Below are 22005 nucleotides of genomic sequence, written 5' to 3' on the forward strand. Positions count from 1 at the left end.
CACCTGGCGTTGCCTGGCCCGCAGCGCTGAGCCCTGAGGACAGCTCTGGGCTGGGCTGTGTGCCGCACATCCTTCGCAGCCATTCCACACCAGTGATTTCTGCATCTCAGAGTACTGCTAGGAGCACAATTTCCCACTCAAGCTCCAGATGGGACCCAGGAGATGCTGAATGCAAGTGGCTGCTTGAAGCAAAGTCACACATGGTCAGGAGGAATTCAGACCAGGAAACTCCCACTCACCTCCCGTGGCAAACCATTCCAGCCACTGCAAGAAAGGTGCCTGGGCATTAGCTCTGACTTCCACTTGCAAACATTTGCACACTGCCTACTCTACTGCAGTCAGTCAACACCCAAGGCTCAGAAATAAGAAGAGCCTGAAAATGCAAACCCTCTGCCTCCCTCCACCGGGCAGGTCCATGTGCTGAGCCCTCTGCTTGCCAGGGCAGGAGGGGAAATATCCTCATCTCTCACTGGGCAGCAGAAAGGTGCTGGTGAATGAGGCATGCCCTCAGTCCTACAGGGAAGAGTAATTCATGCCCTAAGAAGCAGGGGGTTGCTACATGCAGGGAGGAGAGGGAACAGGACTGTGCAGTCAGGTCACATTCAGTGGGGGCTGTCAGATCTCTTCCATCCAAACCATGTCACCAGACTGTTATTATTTACCAAGTCCTATTTGTGCCTGGGGGCATTTACAGATGGAAAGAGAAGAGGTCTAAGCTCATCCCACAGCAGTTCGACCACCAAAAAGCCCCAGAGCTGGAGGTGCCTCAAGCTCCCTCCATCAGCAGAGGTGCAAGGGGCTGCACAAATCCTTGTGGTTGGTGACTGAAGGCTGTGGGGAAGGTAGGGCTCAAGGAAGACCTTGGGGAGGGAGGAGGGTCACTGCACAGATGCAGAGGACAGCTGTTGGGAGAAGCTGAGCAGCAACAGGAGTCAAAGGGAAGAGCAGTGAAGGAGGATGAGGTTTGAAGGTCAGAATTCAAGAGCTCTTTGGTCTTACAGGGGCAGAGATAAGCAGAGTCTTGCATTCACCTCTGTTGAGGCACCAGCACAGCAGCACTCCACAATGGTCCTGGGAACAGTCACAGCCCAGGTGCTAATGGAAGAAGCAGCAACCTGCCCCACACAGGCCCCAGCAGGAGGCTGGCTTCCTGCAGAGGTCTGCAGGGATCCTAGAGCCTGTCTGGGGGCAGATGCCTCCATAGCTGAAGCCAGGAGGCAGCTGAGGCTCTGCATGCAGGGCAGGAGAGATGTCTGCTCTCTAACAGCCAACAGAACCCCCACGCTGGAGCAATGCCACTGCAGCATGTGCAGGGAGCAGCAAGGCAAACTGGCAGTGTTTGGGCACACCTCAGGCACAGGATGTGGCCTTTCACTTTAAGGTATCACTTCTGGGCAGCCATCTGAGAGGCACCAGTGCTGTTTGAGTTGCATTCCTGACAGGTGACTGGGATCAGCAGCCCAGGGTTACTAACACAGTCATCTAGGGACAGCCAAGCCCCAAACATCTACAGGTCCTTCACATCCATTTTTCTTGCTGTCATCTGCTGGGGCAAAGGTAGGAATCTCAGAACATGATGACTTCCCAAAGCTTCCAACCAAAAGCAAAGCAGCCATCAAGTGCAAACAGATGAAGTTGATTAGCTTGCTTTTGAGGGCTGAGCCTTGCCCTGTGGCATTTCCCCAAGGGCTGCTCTCAGAGCTGGCACATGGGAGTCAAGCAGGGAGATTCTGATATGAAAGTTCAAGATATTCTCTCCAGAGCTGGAATCCCAAAGCTTTGCAACAGCTTCACATCCTCCAGAGAGTCAGCATGAGGGCCAGCCTGCTGAGGTCAGGAATTAGGCACCTTCTCCAGACCAGTGCGCTGCACACTCTCAGGCTAACAGCAATTGATTGTGGCCACCTATAAACCCATTTCTACCTTTACAGGACACACAGAGCATCCTCCAGAGCTGACAAATGCCAGGCCTAACACACAGAGCAGGAGACTGCTGTGCCTGGAGTTATGTGCTGAGGAGTGCATGGGGCAGGCTGACTGCTCCCGATGCTGGGCTGGTGCATGAGGCTCTCATGAGGAGGGAGAGTCCCATAGTAAAGACAAGAGGTAATGGGGACAAGTTGCTACTGGGGAGATTCAGACTAGATGCCAGAAAAAATGTGGTCACCATTTGAACTATTAAACATCAAAATAAACTCTCAAGGGAGGTGGTAGATTCCCCTGCATTAGACAGTTTGAAGGCCCAGCATGGCAGGGTGCTGGGCCAGCTCATTTCAACTCTATTCTTACTCTGAAAGGTTGGACAGGATGATCCTTGAGGTCCCCTCCAGCCTGGTGTTCTATGAGAAGCAAAGCACTAACTCAGCTCTAATTTCAACAGCTTTCCCAGACTGGATGAGAGTGAAAAGGCAGCCTGGCTTTTAGCATCCTTTGCTTCATACCATCTGAGATGTCACAGCAACACTCTAAAGGAAATGGCTCTGGAGAGAAGTGAAATTCAACCTTTACATCCTTTTAAAAGCTCTCAGGGGTAGAGCCAAGAGGGGAAACGCCCCAAAGGAGCAGCTAAAGAGGGTGGCCACAATGGGCTGCTTGTAGCCCAGCTCCATCTGCTTTGGTTTGCTGTTTTTTTTTCACACGCAGGAAGCTGTGCATTTGCAGCTCCCAAAGCAGCTGCTCCGTGGCAGGAACCCCGTGGTGCCAGGCACTAGCTGTGACACGCAGATGCCATCTCCAGGAGGTGAGGGAGTGAGGCAATGCTGGGACAGCAGGGGGGCAGCTGGGTGCTGGGGCAGCAGGGGGGCAGCACTGCTGGGGCAGCGGAGAGGCAGCGGGGGGCAGGAGGGTGGCAGCGCTGCTGGGGCAGAGGGGCGGCCGCAGGATGCCCGGGCACCGCCAGCCGCCCGCGGGCAGCGGGAGCGGCTCTCTCGGCGCTAATGAATGCAGCTGGCGGGAGGGGGCCGGGTCCCGCTGGCGCGGCGCACGGCGAGCTGCCCTCACACCGCTCACCCTGCCAGGCACCGGCACGTTCAGCTGCCCCCTGCCAGCCTCCCCTGCCCTGCGCACTGACCTCAGCCTGCCCAGCGCCGGGGCTGCCTCCTGCACTAACTCGGAGCCTAACACAGAGCTGCCAAAACCATCACCTCCCAAAGCACCTGAGATGGCACAGCTCCTGCGCACCAAGCTCTGGGCAAATCTGAGGTCCAGGCGGGACAGAAACCTGCTCCCGAGGCTCCTTGTGCCGAAGGAGAGGGAGGGCACAAGCCCTGGCTCTGCTCTTGCCAGAAGGCATAAGCAGGTGGAACAGAAGGTGCTGGCACCGTCCCTCCAGGCTGCTCTGAGCCCTGCCTCTGATGTCTGCATGCCTTCAGACCTCAACTTTAACCCAAGGAAGCTACCTCACAGATGCCCTGCTAGAAATGATGCCTGGCACATTCCTTCCTGGACCAAAGTGTGACTCCCTGCTGGCCCACGAGATGAAGGGCTTCTCCACCATCTCTGTGTCAAATCTATGCTTTGCCTTCCTCTCCTTTCCCTTCTCCAGGGGAGATACTCCACACTGGTGCTAGAGGCTGTCTGCCCTTCTCTCAGCTCCCAGTGCTCACCTGTGGGCTTTTGACATGGTGCCCAGAGCTGAGGGTGCTTGGGAGTGTCAGAAGGCTGCAGAGCCCCAAGGCAGGGTTGCATCCATCAGGGTTCCCACAGGCTGGGTCAGGGAGAGGGATCAAAAGAAAAGAGGATGGAAACTTGTGGAGTCTGAAGAATTTAATGGCCAGAGATGAGTCTCCCTTCCCTTTAACTGAGCTGGACAACATAACTACCTTTGCAATTTTTCCTCACCCACTGCAAGACCAACCTCTGGCTGGCACTGCCTGGGCATGGGGCCACATGTACCCAGGGTGCCTGCACAGAAGGGAGCGACCGGCTGAGCCTCGCCCTGTGCTCTCCTTCTGCACGCTTCGAAACAGCCTGGAAGTGAATGATGCTGGGGTCCACTCTGGAGCTTGCAGATGCCCAGCCCCACCGTGTGGACACCCTGCCCATCCCGGCCAGCCAGGCACCAGCTGCTGCCTGTGCCCCTGCGCTTGGCCTCCAGCTGCCGTGGTGGCCCGAGGGCCCTCCTTTTCAGCCCCTGGAAACCATCAGAGCCGGGCTGTTAGGGCAGCGTGAGCAGGCAGGGGTCACAGCAGCAGCAGAGCCCTGCCACTGCACCTCGGCACCAGTCCAAAGCACCACAGCCACCTGCAAATGGGGAGCCTGGGACTTGAAAGGTCTCTGGCCACAAGGATCTTTGCCAAAGCCACTGAAGTGCCCAAAGCACAAGGCGAAGACAGGCAGCTACTGAAGATCTAATCTTTGGTTTGGGGCTTTGCTTTCTTTAAGAGTAAGCTTAAATAGGGACTGGAAAAAGCCTTCACTCAGTGGGGAAGGAAGAAAGCTTCCTCAAACAGAAGCTCTGTGGAGTGTAAGTTCCCATTTAGAAACCATTAAGGCCAGTCAGACATCCTGTTCCAGGCTCAGCCCGCTCAAAGAAGTGACCCAGTTTACAGAGGCAGCTCCCCTCTGACCTGCTGGTACCAAATAAAACCGAGACTCAGTTCCTCTTTTCACAGCAAGAGTTAGTGTCATCTGAAAGACCTGCATGCTTTTCCCCTCTGCTCTCATATACATATGTATGGGGGGGCAAAAAAAAGAGTGAATAAGGGACAGTGTTAAGTAAAGATTTCTTTGCCCCTGTTTTCCCCTCTGGAAAGGTACCACAAGTGGCAAGAACCAGATTTCTCTGGGATGAAAGCAAAGAATCAACCTCAAATTCAATTCCAGGTAACACAAACCAAGAGAAGGGTCTTTAGCACCTGGCCCAGGGGGCTGTGAAGCACCACACGCCTCCCCCCCAAATAATGACACCCTGAGTGGTCCTTCAGCAAGCCCCATCCAAGTGAGCTTCTGCAGACCCAGCTGTGAACTTCGTTTCAGGCATTTGGAGCTTGTTAAACACTGTATTCAAAGTGTTTGTCCCCAGGTCCCTGACACTTGTGCTGGATTTGCAGCAGGGGCCCTTGGGGGATCCCTGCACCACCCCACCTCTGTGTGTGTTACAAGCAGCTGGGAGTACTGGCACAGCCCAGGCCACCCACTACACTGGCACCCCCTTACTGCCAGCAGTATGCCCATTCCCAGAATCTCAGCTGAGTCACAGACATGCCATCCCTCTGCCAGCACCAGGGGCCTGGGGTGGCAGGCAGAGCCCCCACACCTCCACCACACCCAGCTCCTCCTGCCCTGGCACAGAGACCACTGTCCCCTGGGAGAGCATCCTGCAGGAGGCTGTGCACCACAGGTGCCCAGCACAAGCCATGGCTCTGGCTCATTAGGGTCTGATTAGTCTTAATGACTTCCTCTCCCCGAGCATTCACAGCTAAGGAAGGAGCAGAAGCTTCTCTCCTCTCACCACGGTACATGACACCTTCAGGGGCTTACCCGGACAAGCGGACTCCTCAGGGACAGTGATAGCTTCTGCTTCCCTTCCAGCTCCCACCCTTCTCCACAGGACACCTGGATGGGACCCCTCCTCCCCTGGGTTTCCTGTGGGCCCCTCCATCCTTGAGCACACCTTGAGGACAGCTGGCAGATCCCCTGGTACTGGGTCAGGACCAGGCTCAGACAGGTTCCAGCCAAGCAGTATTCAAAACCACGGGGGAAAGCATAGCCATGGGGGCACAGAGAGCATCCCTCCAGCAGGGGCAAGGGTAAGTGATGCCACGGTGGAGGCTGAAGGTCTTCCTGTCATCCCCAGGTTCTTCACAAGGAGCCACCTGCTCTGCATTGGCTACACCCCAGCTGAAACCTGATTGTGTTTGGTGGGTGCTAGCTGCCCAGCCAGCTCCTCCTCCTTTGGCAAAGTGGCAGGACCATGGCCTCCTGTTTCTGGCCAGTGCCTTCCCCTTCTTCCACATGCTGTGCTGATGGGGTCTGTCCCACACCTATTTGGCTTCAGATGCTGCCTTTACAGCTGCAGCTACATCTCTGCTATGGCCACTTTGGACACCAGCTCCAGCACTTCTCCCTGTGCTGCTCCCAGTGTACCTCTGCCACCTCAACATCCCAAAACCAGCAGTGAGGCACAGCTCTGGGGCCAGGGTTTGCACATCTGGGCTGGATGGCAGGCAGCTGGAGAGGACCTAAGGTCACTCCCTCAACTCCACTCTCTAATTCCAATGTTAACCCTTAGTGCATTGACAGGATGTGTGGGAACAGTCCCTGTCCAAGGGATCCACATGTTCCAGGGAAGGGGAAAAGTCTTGGAGATGAATAAAGAAACCAAGGAGGCAAAACAAACTCAGTGAGTTTTGGGAAGGAGCACTGAGAACATCTGACCCTCCTCAGCCCAGGCCAGGGGATGGGTCACAGCAGGACATGGAATGCTCTGGGGTAGGTGAGGGAAACTGCCTCACTGCCATCTGTGTGCTAAGGCAGAAGCTTCCCTAGCAGACACACAGGGAGGGGGAATGACTTTACAGGGCACTAAGTGGGCCTTGGTTCCAGCTGGGCAGCAGGAAAGGAAGGTCAAGACCATGAGAAATATCAGCTGCCTCCTAGGCCTGTGGGGCAGGGGGCTGAGAGCAGGCATGAGGCTGGGTTTGGGGGAGAGCAGCTCAGTGCCTCCTTATAGCAACTCAGCTGGGTGATGACAGCAGGATCACCAGACGGAGATGCCCAAGAAACAAGCTGAGAGGTGAAATCAGATGGAGACAGATATATTAAGAACAGACATGCAGATTTACACATCGTGAGTGAGGAGGTGACAAACGGGGCTGTGGGATGGGAATCAAACTCACAACGAGGGAGTAGAGTGCTATGAGGAGAGCTGGAGAGGGAAGACCCTCCTGGGACTCCGGCTGGTAGGAGGAGATGCTGGAGGAGATGCTGGAGGAGATGCTGGAGGTGGAGGGAGGGCAGGAGTGCCACTAAGAACCACAGAGCTGGGGCTCAGCAGAGGAGTGGGCCAGGAACAGACAAGCTGTGTGTTTGGTGAGGGAGCCAGGCGCAGAGGGCAAGCTTCACTACCGTTGTATCTGCATTTAGGCTGCCAAAAATACCTTTCACAGATTGGTTGTCTTTAATTAAAAGGATGTCTCCTGTGCTCCTGGCAAAATGCAGAGCTCATCCTGCCACGCAGGGCTCTGTGTGCATGCTCTGGGGGGTGGGGAGAGCTTCCCCACCGGGCAGCTCCTCTCTGCCCACCTCCTCCCACGCTCTGCCAGCACCGGGCAGCTGGGGCAGCAGCGCTTCCCCTACGTGCCCCTCCATGGTGCAAGCACAGACCAAAGGAGGAAAACTTCACCCCCTTCCTGTTTTGGCTTCTCTCCTTCCCTCCAAATGTGGAGAACGTCTTCTTCCCCCTCTCTCCTCCACCTTTCAGTGCAAAGATTTAGCTAATTTCTTCTATGAATAGCACAGGAGTAGCCATAGCAACATCACCCTGCCAACCTCACCACCTCCACTGTCTCCGTGTCCCCGGCACCCTGTTCCTCTCACCCTCCCTCGCATCTCCCCAGGGAACAGCTGGGCCTTCAGCCATTCCCCACAGAGTGACCTGCATTTGGCTTTCCACCTGCCCCCTTGGTGCTCTCCCTCCTTCCCTCCAGCCACACCTTCTTAGCCCTTGGAAACCCAGCCCGGACCCCCACAGCCTCCCCGAGGCTCTCTCCTCCCCCATCACCCACACTCCAAGAGCCAGGAGTCCTAAACCCATCAGCATTCAAAGGCTCAGCAAAGGCTGCTGCTTCTGCCAAGATGTGCCAACCTGTGCTCACCTACTCCAGGCAATGCCCCAGTGCACAGCAGGGACTAACACAAGCAATGTTTGTGCATCACCTTTGGAGAAACACTCGTTGCTGAAGACAGGCAGGGAGGGCTTGTCCCCCTCCTCCATCTGCCTGGCCATGAAACACCTCTGCAAGGGAAAGCCATGCAAGACTGGCATGCTCTTGGCACTTGCAGGTGACCCTCCAAGAGGCAGAAAGAGGCCGCAGGAAGAGGGGACAGCAGGACAGCACATTTTTGGCCAAGCAGGGACAGCAAACCTGGGGCATCCCTGGGGGCAGAGGGCACTTCCCAACCACATCCTGCACAGCCTGGGGCCCCTTCCACAGCCGTGAGTGGGGGTACATGTCCCAGGCAGCCCAAATGCACACGAAAATGTCACTGAGACCTTAGGGAGCCTTATGGGAGGCACTGCTCTGACCACCAGGGTGAACTAAGCCATGAGGCTGGTGAGGGAGAAGGTGCTGGGTGTTGCCAGACCTTCATTTCAGAGAACAGCACTGGAGAAGGGGCTCTGGCATGGCAGGCAGCTCAGTGCTCCTCTCCTGAGAGCCCGTGGGCGTCACTGTGCCAGGGAGAGGAGGGGTTTGAGCGCTCGGTTCCTCTAGTGTTGCGCATCAGAGATGCTTCCCTGGATCATGATGCCATTCCTTCCCCAAAGCCAGGAGTCCTCCTCTCACCCCAGTCCAGCAGGGGAGGAGGATTCGAGTTCCCCCTCCGCAAGTGAGGGGGAATAAGCAGGGCACAGGGCCAGCTGGATGGATGGCAATAGGAAAAATGGAAGACAGCAATGACAGCAAGCACAGGGATGGGGACTATGGAACAGGGAGTATGGACAGATAAGGGAGAAGAAATGGAAGCGATCTCAGAGGGGAGAAGAAAAGCAGAGCCAAAAGAAAGGAGAAACTCCAGAGCTGTCCTCCCTCCCTGCAGTCAGGACTAGAAGGTCTCTGTTGCTGGCTGCTCAGCAGCCTGCTTCGTGCTCTAGAGAGGGAGGCAGAGCAGGGAACCAATGGACACTGCAGGTGGCAGGAGGTGCAGGCTGATGCTGGGACCACGCTGGGTGGTGGGCAGCAGGTGTGGGCACACTTCGAGATGCCCCAGAGCTGTGCAGAGGGTCTGCCAGTCCCCATGGTGTCAGAGCACAGGCACCACCATATGCAGCTGGGAGCAGGCTTCCGATGCCGCCTGCGCAGGCGGCCGCGCCAGCACACGCAGCCTGGCCACGCTCTCCTCAGCTTGCCTGGAGGAGTGGGGGGAGGAAAAAGGCTTAAGAAAGAAGTGGTGAAGCTCTCTGGGAGGTGAACAGGTTCCTGCTTTCCTGGGGAAGCCCTCCTGGCCTGCACACCCCTTCCCACCTCTGCTGCTGGAAGTGCTTCCAGGGACAGGGACCTCATTTAAAGGGGTAGCGCTGAAAAATGGCAGCCCTGCCTCTAGCTGAGGCTCTTGAGGACACGGAGGCTGCCTCCTCAGCATCCACAGCATCCAGCCAAATCTATCCAGAGCCCAACACCACCTGGCTGCCTAGAGCCAAACCCATCTTCCTGCTCACAAGCCATGCCCAGCCATTTCCATTGTACCACCTTTCCTCCCTCTGCCCACTGTTGGACTGGGAAGAAGATGGACTCCTGGCAGCTCAGGCACTAGGCACCCTTGGATCCGAAGGGGAGCACTGCTGCAAAGCCTCACTCAGTGCATGCATTTGCCACACGGCAGGGAGCAGCCCTGCCCGCTCCGACACACACGTCATGTTCTCCATGCAGCCCCCGGGATGCTCACGCAGCCTCACACACTGCTGGCCTCTGCCACTTGCAAGCAGCTTGTTATTGATTGATTTATTTTCGTCTTTCGAAAGGCTAAGGCCAAGCAGAGATTCCCAGTGTGGACTTCCAGAGCAGCCCAAGCCCGGGGGCTCCACGGCAGCACCACAAAGAGACAATGATTCCTCTTCTACCATTGCAAAAACATGAAAGGCTCCTCTGCCCAGCCTGCCACGGCAGCAATGCAGCTGGCATCACTGCCCTCCCAGCCTGATTGATACCATCTTACCAGGAGCCCTGGGCCAGACCATTCATGTAAGCAGGAGTGGAAAGGAGGGAGCAGACATGCTTCATTTCCCTGGTCTTACCCAGCTCCCTGAGCCTGCCGCTTGGGATGGAGGGAAGGAAAAAGATAAGGATGGGAAGATGGAAGAATGCTTGCCAGGAATCAGCAGGCAAGGGAGAGTGGAGGCTGATTTTGGTGCAAAGAGTGACAGAAGGAGACAGAAAGCAGAACCAGGCTGATAGGAAGGTGTCTGGGGCTTGGGGGTGCTTTCCGTAGCCATCATCTGAATGTCTCGCCTTTGAATCTGATTGTTTCATCCAGAGCCAGAGGCTCAGGCAGTAATGAAGAAAGATCAGGGGAAGGGAAGAAGAGGGCTGTGTTTTCCGAGGGGAAAGGAGGAGAGAATTCCCACTGATTCCCATGTGTCTGCCTGCTACACTGTCTTGAAATCATAATTAGAAGGATCAATAAGAAATCATGTGAGGTTTGCAGCTAATGAATGAAAGGAGCAGCAGAACCGAACTGAAATGCCTGTCTGTGAGGCAGGGTAAATCGTTTTCTCAGACAAGGTCTAGCCTCCATTTTAATGCTTTGCAAACAGACCCAACCATTTTCTAAGCTGCCTTGTGGGTTCAAAACCAAATGGGTCTCTCCATTTAGGGGAGAAAAGGAGACACAGCCCGAGAATGGGTCCTGGAGGAGCACACTAATGGAACGAACGTGTGTGGGAAGGAATGGAGGCAGTGAAATGGGGCAGAATGCACACAGCACGCCAGCAGCCAGAGCAGGGTTACGTAATAACCTCAGGGAGCAGGGACGTAGCAGCAGCGCAAGCGAACCACAACTCAACGGAGAGTGGGTGCCAATTTGGGAGCGCTGGCAAGCGGCACCGTGAGCCCACGAGGCTGCCCGGCAGGCAGCACGCCCTGCACCTGCTGAACACAGCGCGACGGGATGCCCTCCGTGATGCCCTCGGTGCCGCTCTTCGTGCTGCCCTCCGTGCTGCCAGGGCTTCGGGCAGCGGCACCGCAAGTGGCGAGGGCATCAGGTGGAGTGGCTGACAGACGTCAAGTCCCACGCTTGCCTTATGCCCAGCCAGACCCAGCAGGCCCAGCTTCGCCACGGGGGGGCTGCTCCCATGCAGAGCTCAGAGCTGGGCAGGACCAGCCTGAGCAACGGCGATGCCAACCGAAGAGATACCGGCGGCCAGTCCGAGCAACGGCGATGCCAACCGAAGAGATACCGGCGGCCAGTCCGAGCAACGGCGATGCCAACCGGAGCAATGCCGGCGGCCAGTCCGAGCAACGGCGATGCCAACCGGGGCGATGCCAACCGGAGCGATGCCAACCGGAGCGATGCCGGCGCAGCCCGAGCAACGGCGATACCAATCCAAGAGATGCCGGCGGCCAGCCCGAGCGGTGCCGGCCGTCCGCCTCCACCCAAGCCGTCCGCCAGGCCCCGGGGGTGCCGCTGCCCCCCGCCACCCTCTCCGCGTTACCCCTCGCCAACCGCCAGCCCCACCCCGCACCGGGGAGCCGCGGCCCGGGGCCGGCCCGTACCTGCTCGTACCAGTCGCGGCTCGAACACGTGCACTCGGGCCACCATCCCGGGCCACTCCCGTTCACCTTGGGCGCGCTCTTTCCCGGCGGCGGCGGCTTCAGTGCGGCGGGGTCGCGGGCGGGGGCCCCCAATTTAGCCTTGCCGCGGGCGGCGGGCGCGGCGCCCCCGGGCGCGGGCAGCGTCTGCGAACCGTAGCCGCCGTACCCGTACTGCTCGTGCTGCCACTCGCCGTAGGAGGGGGGCTCCATGCGCCGCAGGGCCGCCATCCGCGTCACCTCGTAGCACTCGGGGCACTTGCAGCAGTGGTGGTGCTTGTGCATCGCTGCCTCACACCATCGAGCCGGCGGGGAGGGACGGAGGGAGGCGGCGCGCAGGGAGGGAGGGAGAGAAGGAGGGAGGGATGCCTGGGGGGGCGGCAGCGGCCCCCGCCCCGCGCAAGGCGCGCCTCGGCCCCGCGGGTGGGAGCAGCAGGAGAAGGAGGGAGTGGGCTACAGAGCGGCGATCCCGGCGGGGGCGCGCCGCGGCATCGCCCGCAGTACGGCTCAGTCCCGGGGGCGCTCCCGGCGCGGGGCGCGGAGCAGCGGCTCGGCCCCGCCGCGCTGCATGAGGCAGACCGGCCGCGTTCGGCTCGGCTTAGCTAGGTGTCGCTGAGCTCAGACCGATTCGGTTCAGCCCGATGTCGCTGAGCTCAGCCCAGCCTCGTTCGGCTCGGTTCAGCCCGGTGTCGCTGAGTTCAGCCCGGCTCGGTTCAGCCTGGTCCCGCTGAGCTCAGCCCGGTTCGATTCGGTTCGGCTAGGTTCAGCCCGCTTCCGCCGAGCTCAGCCGGCTCGGGCGCGCTCGGGAGCGCGGAGCATCCCCCTCCCCACACACACACCGACCCCCGGCGGCCAATCCAGGCCGCGGAGCCGCCTCGCCCCGCCCCGGCGATGAACGCGAGGGCGGCGGAGCCGCGCTCACTCCCCCGGAGTGGGCAGCCCCCGGGCCGCGGGGCCGAGACCTGCTGCGAGCCGCCAGCCGCCCGGCGGTTTCTGCGCTGCTCCCATCGCCCCCCGGCACAGCCAGAGCCCCTTGCCCAGCAGCCCCACGCAGCACCGGCGCCCGCCCTCCCCTTTGACGTGCCGGGCAGCTCCCATGCGGCTGTTCCGCGGTCCCGGCGCGGCTGTGGGCAGCCCCGCCGCTGCGTGGGTGACACCACCAGCAATCACTCCAGCAGCTGTGCCCCACGCTGAAGGATTAAATCATCCAGACCTGACCCACAGCCCAGCGCAGTCTCCTGTCAGCAGCATCTCTGTTGCATACCCACATCACACTGGAACAGGCTGCCCAGGGAGGTTGTGGATGCTGTCTCCCCGGAGGTGTTCAAGGCCAGGCTGGTTGAACAGCCTGATCTAGTGGGAGGTGTCCCTGCCCATGGGAGGGGGGTTGGAACTAGATGATTCCAACCCAAACCATTCTACGGTTCTATCGTTCTATGATAATCTCTCCCCCTGCTTGGATGCAAATGTTCTCATGAGCTCCAGCGCAGCACCCAGGAGGTGCCACCCTTGCCCGCTGAGCCACATGTACACTGAGGCTGTAGAAACCCCAAGGCCCTTTGCTGGGCATTCCACCTGCTGCCATCAGGGGATAAAAGCAGAGCAGATGTATCTGCTCCCGATGCAGCCCAGGCAGCTCCTGGCTTCTTGCACAGAAGTGTTGGGCTGGAGGTTCAGGAGACAGTCACCCAGGCAAATCAAAGGGTAGGACCAGCATAGAACTGGGGTTCTATGCATTTGTTCCCACGTTGGGTTTGACTTTCACCCCCTCCCCCTTTTTTTTTAATATGGGAGGCAAAATGGCTGTGAGCTCCCTGATTCATTCCCATGGGGGGAATAGGAGTTATTATAAAAATGGCAAAATCAGTCATTTTTCGTTCAAATCCCTTATAGCCAACAACATTTCTGAAGAAGAATTTTTAATGTGATTTTTCCTTACACATTTTAGAATCCTAAACAAAAGAAAAGGGGGAAAAAATCACCCAGGACTACTTTAGTGTCTCAGTGAATATTAAAGGGGAAGAGCAGCTCAAATTGAAAGCAAATAGAACTAGTTTGGGAAACTTTCCATTCTGTTAGTGTTGGGTTAATGATCTCCAAGGTCTTTACCAACCAAAATGATTCTATGATTCTATCACAAACCCCACATCTGACCAGCTGGAATCTGAACTTGGTCTCCTTATGCTTAAAAGATTTAGCAAACACTAGGGTGGGTGAGGAATTATTTGAGCTAGATAAATACATGGATGAGCAAGGAAAGGTGCCATAGGGCTCCAGCAGGATACAGGTAAAGGGATGAGGCCAAAGTGGGAAGGGGCTGCAAGGTGAGCTACAAGAGATGGTGGTTCAATACCCCAGTTCAGGTTGCAGGGTCTGCAGGCTCCTGCTGGCCTCATGCAGCCAGCACACCATGGCCCTGTTCACAAGCAGGGCTGTGGGAGCTGGAAGGATGGGAAGGCCGGCCAGAGAAGAACCCCTGCCCACTCCTTGTTTCTTTAGCACTTCAAACTGCAATACAAAACTGCTTTTGCATTTGTCCATCACAGACAGAGCTGCTCCTGCAATGTTTGCTCCCAGGGGCTCAAGTGAAACAGTTCCTTCTGGTCAAAGGCAAGGGGGCAGAGGACAGCCCACACTCAGGACTCATGTTGTCCCCAAGCCCCACAGTCCCCACCACTGTGTCCAGTTATAGGCCCCTCAGTTTAGGAAAGATGTTGAGATGCTGGAAGGTGTCCAGAGAAGGGCAACAAAGCTGGGGAGGGGTCTGGAGCACAGCCCTGTGAGGAGAGGCTGAAGGAGCTGGGGTTGCTTAGCCTGGAGAAGAGGAGGCTCAGGGGAGACCTTCTTGCTCTCTGCAACTCCCTGAAGGGAGGTTGTAGCCAGGTGGGGATTGGTCTTTTCTCCCAGGTGCCCAGCACCAGAACAAGAGGACACAGTCTCAAGCTGTGCCAGGGGAGGTTTAGGCTGATGTTAGGAAGAAATTCTTCCCAGCAAGCGAGATTGGTCATTGGGATGTGCTGCCCAGGGAGGTGGTGGAGTCACCATCACTGGAGGTGTTTAAGAGACTGGATGAGGCACTTGGTGCCATGGTTTAGTTGATCAGATGGTGTTGGGTGATAGGTTGGACTTGATGAGCTTGAAGGTCTTTTCCAACCTGGTTAATTCTATTCTATTCATGGTGTGCAGAGCCTATTCTCCCCAGCACTGCCTCTGGGTTGCCTCAGTCACAGGGTGGATGGATTATGTGCTGCTCCATGCTTAATGCCATGGAGTAGTATTGTGGACACCTTTCAGTGACATCTCCCCATCTGTGAGCTTAGGACAGTCACAATGTTCCTGGACAAGCAAGCCCAGAGCGTGTATCCTTGCTGTGCTAGCCTCATGCAGCTGAGCATGGAAGCAGCTCTACAGGTAAGCCTCACCCTGCTGCTCCCAGGGGCTCTTGCTGATCAATGCTTGGTTGTGGGACCCAGGTACACTGTGGCACTGACCCAAAGACCCAGAGATGCAGCACGATGAAGCCAAAGTCTGCATGTAAGAAAATGCTTTTACCCTGCAGAGCTCGGTGCCACAGGACACTGCAGACACCAGGTGGTCACTAAGGCAAGGAAGGACTGGATGCCTGCATGCAAAGCAAGCTTGTTCAGAGTGGTTTTAATCAATGAGCTGTGTTTGTGTGCATGGAAGGAAAGCACACAGTGCTGGCATGCACACCTCAGGCTTTAAGAAATTAGGATCATCTCTACATCTTCTACTGCTCCTTGTGTCATACCCTAGAGCACATGTGCTAGCCCCGCAGGAGTGGGAGATGCTGCTAGCTCCAGGAGATGCTGTACCTCTTCAGCAGCCAGGGTGGACCAGGGGGTGGGGGATGTCATCAGTGCACAGAGGCCAAGGATGGCCAAGGGCTCAGGTCCAGCCAACATGGATTTAGGAAGGGCAGATCCTGCCTGACCAATCTGATCTCCTTCTATGATCAGGTGACCCATCTGGTGGATGTGGGGAGGCCTGTGGATGTGGTCTACCTGGACTTCAGCAAGGCCTTTGACACCGTCCCCCACAGTAAACTGCTGTCTAAGCTGTCAGCCCATGGCTTGGACAGCAACACTCTGAGCTGGGTTAGGAACTGGCTGGAGGCTGAGCCCAGAGAGTGGTGGTGAATGGTGCCACAGCCAGCTGGCAGCCAGGCACCAGTGGTGTCCCCCAGGGATCAGTGCTGGGCCCCATCCTCTTTAACATCTTCACTGATGATCTGGAGGAGGGGGTTGAGTCAGTCATCAGCAAATTTGCAGATGACACCAAGTTAGGAGCAGAGGTTGGTCAGTTAGAGGGCAGAAGGGCTCTGCAGAGGGACCTCGACCGACTGGGCAGATGGGCAGAGGCCAACAGGATGGCATTCAACAAGTCCAAGTGCCAGGGGCTGCACTTTGGCCACAACATCCCCATGCAGAGCTACAGGCTGGGGTCAGAGTGGCTGAGAGCTGCCAAACAGAGAAGGACCTGGGGGTGCTGATTGACAGCTGCCTAAACATGAGCCAGCAGTGTGCCCAGGCATCCTGGCCTGCATTAGGAATAGTGTGGCCAGCAGGAGCAGGGAAGTCATTGTGCCCCTGTACTCTGCATTGGTTAGGCCACACCTTGAGTCCTGTGTCCAGTTCTGGGCCCCTCAGTTTAAGAAGGACATTGAGACACTTGAAGGTGTCCAGAGAAGGGCAACGAGGCTGGGGAGAGGCCTTGAGCACAGCCCTGGGAGGAGAGGCTGAGGGAGCTGGGGTTGCTTAGCCTGCAGAAGAGGAGGCTCAGGGGAGACCTTCTTGCTCTCTGCAACTCCCTGAAGGGAGGTTGTAGCCAGGTGGGGGTTGGTCTCTTCTCCCAGGCAACCAGCACCAGAACAAGAGGACACAGTCTCAAGCTGTGCTAGGGGAGGTTTAGACTCGAGGTGAGGAGAAAGTTCTTCACCGAGCAAGTCGTTCGTCATTGGGATGTGCTGCCCAGGGAGGTGGTGGAGTCACCGTCCCTCAAGGTATTCAAGAGGGGATTGGATGTGGCACTTGGTGCCATGGTCTGGTCATGAGGTCTGTGGAGACAGGTTGGACTCGATGATCCTTGAGGTCTCTTCCAACCTTAGTGAGGTCATGGGGCAGGAATGAAGTTGATGTAGAAGACTGCTGCACTGAAGCAGAGCAATAAGCTTTGTAGAAACAGGCAGGTGGGCAGTGACTGCTGTGCCAAAGCAAAAGGACATGAAGTCCATCTTGGTTACCCACCACCTCCCACCCTGTGGCACCTCTGAGATCTAAATTACTTCACCAATGAAACGTGCCCTGAAACACAATCACAACTACTGCTCCAGCCAGCTGCAAGCCTCCCTCCATCGCAGTTCCCACCCTGGGGTGGCAGAGCTCCTCTGTGCACACAGTGTGCAGAGCCTCCCTGGCCGCCCAGTGAGGCTCCCTCCACTACCATTAACCTCCACCAAAGCCAAGGTCAGGAAGGAGATCCTTGTCTGGAAGAGGCTGAGTTGAGTGGGAGGAAAACAGCAGGGAATTGCATATGCAGAGTTTGCAACCCCAACTACTTTCACCTGCCCTGCTCCAGACATGTTCCTGACTCTCTAATGCTGTGGCAGGGGCAGGCAGGGTTATGGGCATTCACCTAGAGGAGAAGTGCAAAAGCAAAGGGCAAGACCTGCTAGAGAAAAACGTTTTACTAGGGAGCTGAGTGAACAATGAGGAGAAGCATTTGGTTTTCTCCCCCATGGCAGACTGGAGTGCATCCTCCACAAGGAAGGTCTCTGCTCCTCTCCTGCTTTGGTCTCTGGCAGCCCTGCAGGTGAGGTAGTTGTGCATGCAGTGGGCATCCCCACACCACCAGCCCTGGGGTGCCAACATCACTACCCCAACCCTACCCCACTTGCCATTTCACAAAATCAGCGTTTACTCCACAATCTAAAACCTGCTGCTGCTTTCCCTGGCCCTTATTGGTCAGTGCCTCGTTGCCACCTGCCAGCGGAGGGGTCTTGAGCTGTGACAGAGTCCTTCCCTACCCTACTGCAGCTCCCCTCCTGAAAGCCCACAGGTCCTGCTGGGGCTGCCATGGGAGTTGTTCAGTTTTAATCCATATGCAGTGAACTGCACATGCTGCCCACTAGTCCCAGTTCCCAAGGAGGAAAAGCCCCTTTGCTGCTGCCTGCTCACAACATCCCCCGAGGGTGTGCAGGGCTCAGGGCATCTCAGTGAGCTCAAGAGGCCAGGGACAGCTGCCAGGGCATCTGCATGCTGCACTTCAGCCAGCCTCAGTGAGCAGCTGCATCTCAGCTACTGGGAGTGGCACTGCTGGCACCCAAAGGGCATCAGCGCCTGCAACAGGGAGCCAGGCCTAAGCCTGGCTGGTGCAGTGCCCAGCACCTGCAGGCAGCTGTGGCCATGGTGCCCCAGCGACCTGCACACTGACCAGGGCTAAAGCAACTGGAAGCTGTTTTCCAGGCAAGGGCCTTCATGGAGGCAAGTGACTCAAGGCCATCTCTGGCAGCTGCTTCTGTTACAGGTGAGTATTCCAGGGAAGCGTCAAGAAATCCCTGGAGATGGTGCTATTTACATGGCACAGAGGGAGCATGGAGCTAGAGCTTATCTGCTGTTGCTGGCATTTCAGCCTCTCTTGTCACTTCCCTCCTCTCAAATGAAGTCCTGCTGAAGAGGAAGCATGTGTGACCAGGACACTGCAGGGGAGTTGCACCTAAAGCCTTTCTAGGAGCAGAAAATGATGCAGGCTGAAGGCAGCTCCTTGCAGAGACGACAGTCACAGGAGTGCTGTCACCCTGCCCCTTGCCTTTAGCCCAAATGGGAGCAGAGTCCTGCCTGGAGAATCAAAGCCATGTGTTAGCTCTGAGCCTGGGTGCAGGTGGGGAAAGGGTTAACTTTGTAATGCTGAGGGAGGAAGTGGGGACAGTTTTATGTGGGGGAGGTGCTTTCTCAACTGAAATCACCTGCAAAAGGCTGCCCAGCCTCCCAAGCACAGGGCAGGTGTGACGAGTTGTAGTTTCCCCCCAGCATTAAAGCCACCACAACAGGTAGCAGGGTCTGCAGCCACCCAGCTGAGGATGGGGGCAGGGAGCAACAGAAAGCAAGTGTGTAGCAGGGAGCAGGCCCCAGGGTGATGAGCAGCAAAGGGAGGAACCAAGTGAACTCGGCTCAGTCTGTCTGCTGGTCTCTTAGCACGAGCAGACTGCCGTCCAGCAGGGGTTTGCAGTGTGCTGTGTCTGTGGCTTGCCAAAGAAGATCCGACCAGGCCCTCTGCAGGGCCAGCTGCACAGCTAGTGGGCAACTGGGGCTGGTGGTTCCTGTGAGCACTGGAGGGTTTGCTCAGTCACAGATGAGCAGGAAGGAGCAGGATAATGAACATCTCACAGTGACACTGCTCCTCCCTGCCACCGGCAGTGATTCACGCTGGGAAAGGTGCAGCTGGCACAATAACAACCAGGCACACCGAGGGACCAATAGCTCTTGGCACTTGCCAAAGAAATTTTTCCCCTCCGGGGCAAAACCATTTTCATCCTATTAATGATCCCTGCTACGTTGCCCAGTGCCACTGTGCCCTTCCCATACCCTTGCTTGTGGCAGCAGTGGCACAAAGGTCTTCAATGAACACCGCTGGCTGCTCCCTGCCAAGGAGATGTCCTCATGGCTGCATCAGCAGGGGACAGGTGCAGTGGAGACCTGGGGCAGGTCCCTGCAGCAGAACCCAGACTCCCTCTCTGTAAAGGAGAGCCTGAAGGCTCTATTTAATAGCAATCAGCTGCAGCAGGCTTTATGGATTTCCTGACAGCCTCACAACGCCCACAGCCGCTCCCCCAGTCACCCAGCAGAAAAGCTCCTGCCTTGTGCTGGAACACTGGAAGCATGGGCTGGAGGCTGGCTGTGCTCCTGTGGCATGTCCCTAAGGCACAAGGAGGGAACCTTGCTGCTGCACAAGTGTGGCAATTACAGCACTGCCATGTCTTGTGGTTTGTGGGTGCCCAGTCCTTGTGTGTGCCACCTTTCCTTTAGAACAAAGCACAATTCCAGCCCTGTGGAGCAGAGGAAGGCTTTCACAATACAGCCAGGACAGAACTTCACCACTCTAAGCCAGAGTCAGAGCAAGGTATTTCAAAGTCTCATGGCTTTTTGACATGAGAAATCTCATGGTTTTTTGGTCCTGCACCTTGACCTCCAGCTGCCTGTGCCTACTATGACCCCATGCAGACATCCTGTTCCCCTGCATCACTAGCCCCAAGCTGTCCCCAAGTGTGCAGCCCTCAAACACACCCTACTTGTGCTGTACAAGGCTGTCAGAGGGCTTAGGCCCTGCCTAAGCTGATGTGACCCTCAGGGACACAAAGCTCCTGTGGGGTCCCCAGTAGCAGCCACCCCTGCAGGAACAAGTCCCGTCCTCAGGGTAGGTCAACATTAGGCTCTGAAAATACTGCACTGCTCTGCTCAGACCAGGGCAGCACAGACCTGCCCAGAGGGATCTTAGGTACCAGGGATGCCCTCTCCTCAATTAATTCCACCTTGCACAGGGAACAAAATGGGGACCTTTGTCGGGCCACACTTTCTTTTTTTGCCTAGCCAGCTCTGCTTCCTTCCAGATGGAGCAAAGCTCTTCCAGCATCTCCCACTGCTCCCAGCCAGTGGCTCATGGGGATGCTAGTGAGCAAGCCCTATAGGCAATGGCTGAGGGAACTGGGGTTGCTCAGGCTGGAGAACAGAAGGCTGAGGGCAGACCTTCTGCCTCTCCACAGCTCCCTGAAAGGAGGTTGGAACCAGGTGGCAACGAGCAACAGAACAAGAAGAAACGGCCTCAGGCTGCCCCAGAGGAAGTTCAGGTTGGACACTAGAAGAAACTTCTTCACTGGCAGGGTTCTCAAAACCTGGCACAGGCTGCCCAGGGAGGTAGTTGAATGCCCATCCCTGGAGGCAGAGAGTGGTGCTGAGGGCCATGGTTCAGCACCAGCCTTGGTAGAATTAGAGAATGGTTGCACTCAATGATCTTAAAGGGCTTTCCCCAGGACCCCGCGGCGCCTGGTCTGTGCTGTGCAGCCCAGGGCATGCTTTCGGCAGCGCCGACAACGCCAGTGTCCCTGGAGCGCCGGGCATCCCGCGCCCCCGCCCAGCCCAGCCCCGGCCGCGGCCCCTTTAAGACAGCGCGCGTGGCTGGCGATTTGTGAATGGCTGGCCCCGCCCCCGCCCCGCCCTCCGCCCGCTCGGCCAATCAGCGCGCGGGCCGCAAGGCCGGGGGCAGCTCGCCGGCGTCTCTTAAAGGCGCAGTGCCACCGCCCGGCGGCCCCGCCGCCACCTGCGCGGCAGGAGAAGACAGCACCGCGGCGGAAGGCCGAGGTGAGCTCCGCGGCGGCTCCCGGCCGTGGGGTGAGGAGGTGCTCCTGGGGCAGCCGCAGCTGTGCCTCAGGAGCAGCGGCACCAGCCCTAGGTAACAGGGGACTGGGGAGTGCAGTGCCACTGCCCTCATGCTGACTTCAGGGCTTGCTTTGGACATGGGACAGCTAGGTCTCAGGCACTGGGCATCCACAGGAGCCAGAGCACGCTGCTGGGCCGAGTGTCACCCCACGGGTGACCAGGTCATGAGCTCTGCCACCAAGCCACAACCCAGCCAGGGCAGGCAGCTGGGAGAGCAGGAGCAGCACAGCAGCACCAGGCTCTTGTTCTAGAGCAGAGCACTAGCACAGGAGCGCTCCCACAGCAGCACAGCTCCAAAGCTTGCAAAGCCTCCCTGGAAAAGCAGCTCCTGAGATTCAGTGATGCAAAACCTAGCCCTGGACAGAGGAAGGGGCTGCACATGCCCAGGGAGTGGGAAGGGGCAGTGCAGCCAGGGGACTGCAGTACTCGCAGGGCAGTGGTCAGACCTTGTCCTTGGCTTCATCACCAAATCAGCTCCAGGACCAGCCTGGGCCTCCCCCCTGCACTGTACTGCAGTGCCCCCTCACTTGCTCTGCCATAGCTCCTCTGCTGTAGCCTGGACTGTGAAATGGTCTGGTTTTAAAATACCCCTTTCAAAGTGTGTGTGTGGGACACACACATTTCCTGGGCATGCACAGGTGGGAAACTGGTTTAGAGGCTGGGAAAGCAATGCATGCTCTCCATGCCACTGCTCTGGGCACAGGTGCTAGTGTGGCTGAGCAGTGCCAGCCCTGTGAGCTATCTAGGCCACAGACCACAGGAGGCCTTTGCCTGAATCTCAGTGCTTGGAACAACTTTTAGGTGCAATGCCAGCCAAGCTCCTGCAAGGTGCTTTGTACCCTCAGGCTGCAGGGCTCTGGCAGGCACTGCCCTGCAGCAAAGCCTCACTTCCTGCAGCAGGGCACAAGACTGGCTCGAGGCACTTGCACTGCTGTACCCTGGTCTAACCCCCAGAACAGGGAAAGCAGGAGGAGGCAGCACACAGCAGAGATCACCTTTCAAAGGGCTCATGCTCAGATTCACAAGAGTGAGGACTCCCAAACCCCGACTCAACCCCTGTGCTCCCCCTGTCTCCCATCATTGCC

General features: G+C 57.2%; 1 protein-coding gene across 9 annotated transcripts in view; it reads right to left on the reverse strand.

Annotated features, from left to right (window-relative positions):
- The window catches only part of DLG3 (discs large MAGUK scaffold protein 3), a 92089-nt gene that overhangs the window by 48358 nt on the left and 21726 nt on the right, over positions 1-22005 (reverse strand). For 4 of the 9 annotated variants that reach the window (XM_054169775.1, XM_054169773.1, XM_054169774.1 and 1 more), the window contains exon 1: positions 11433-12286. The exons of 2 other annotated variants lie outside the window; for them this stretch is intronic. In XM_054169775.1, coding sequence (XP_054025750.1) covers positions 11433-11753 — 321 coding nt within the window. In that variant the 5' untranslated portion in view covers positions 11754-12286. Of the gene's footprint in view, positions 1-11432; positions 12288-12681; positions 12813-22005 lie in introns of those variants that run through there. 3 more of the 9 variants (XM_054169777.1, XM_054169776.1, XM_054169771.1) reach the window with 2 other exon arrangements.

Source organism: Dryobates pubescens, chromosome 18 (genome assembly GCF_014839835.1).
Source record: "Dryobates pubescens isolate bDryPub1 chromosome 18, bDryPub1.pri, whole genome shotgun sequence".
Lineage (NCBI taxonomy): Eukaryota > Metazoa > Chordata > Aves > Piciformes > Picidae > Dryobates > Dryobates pubescens.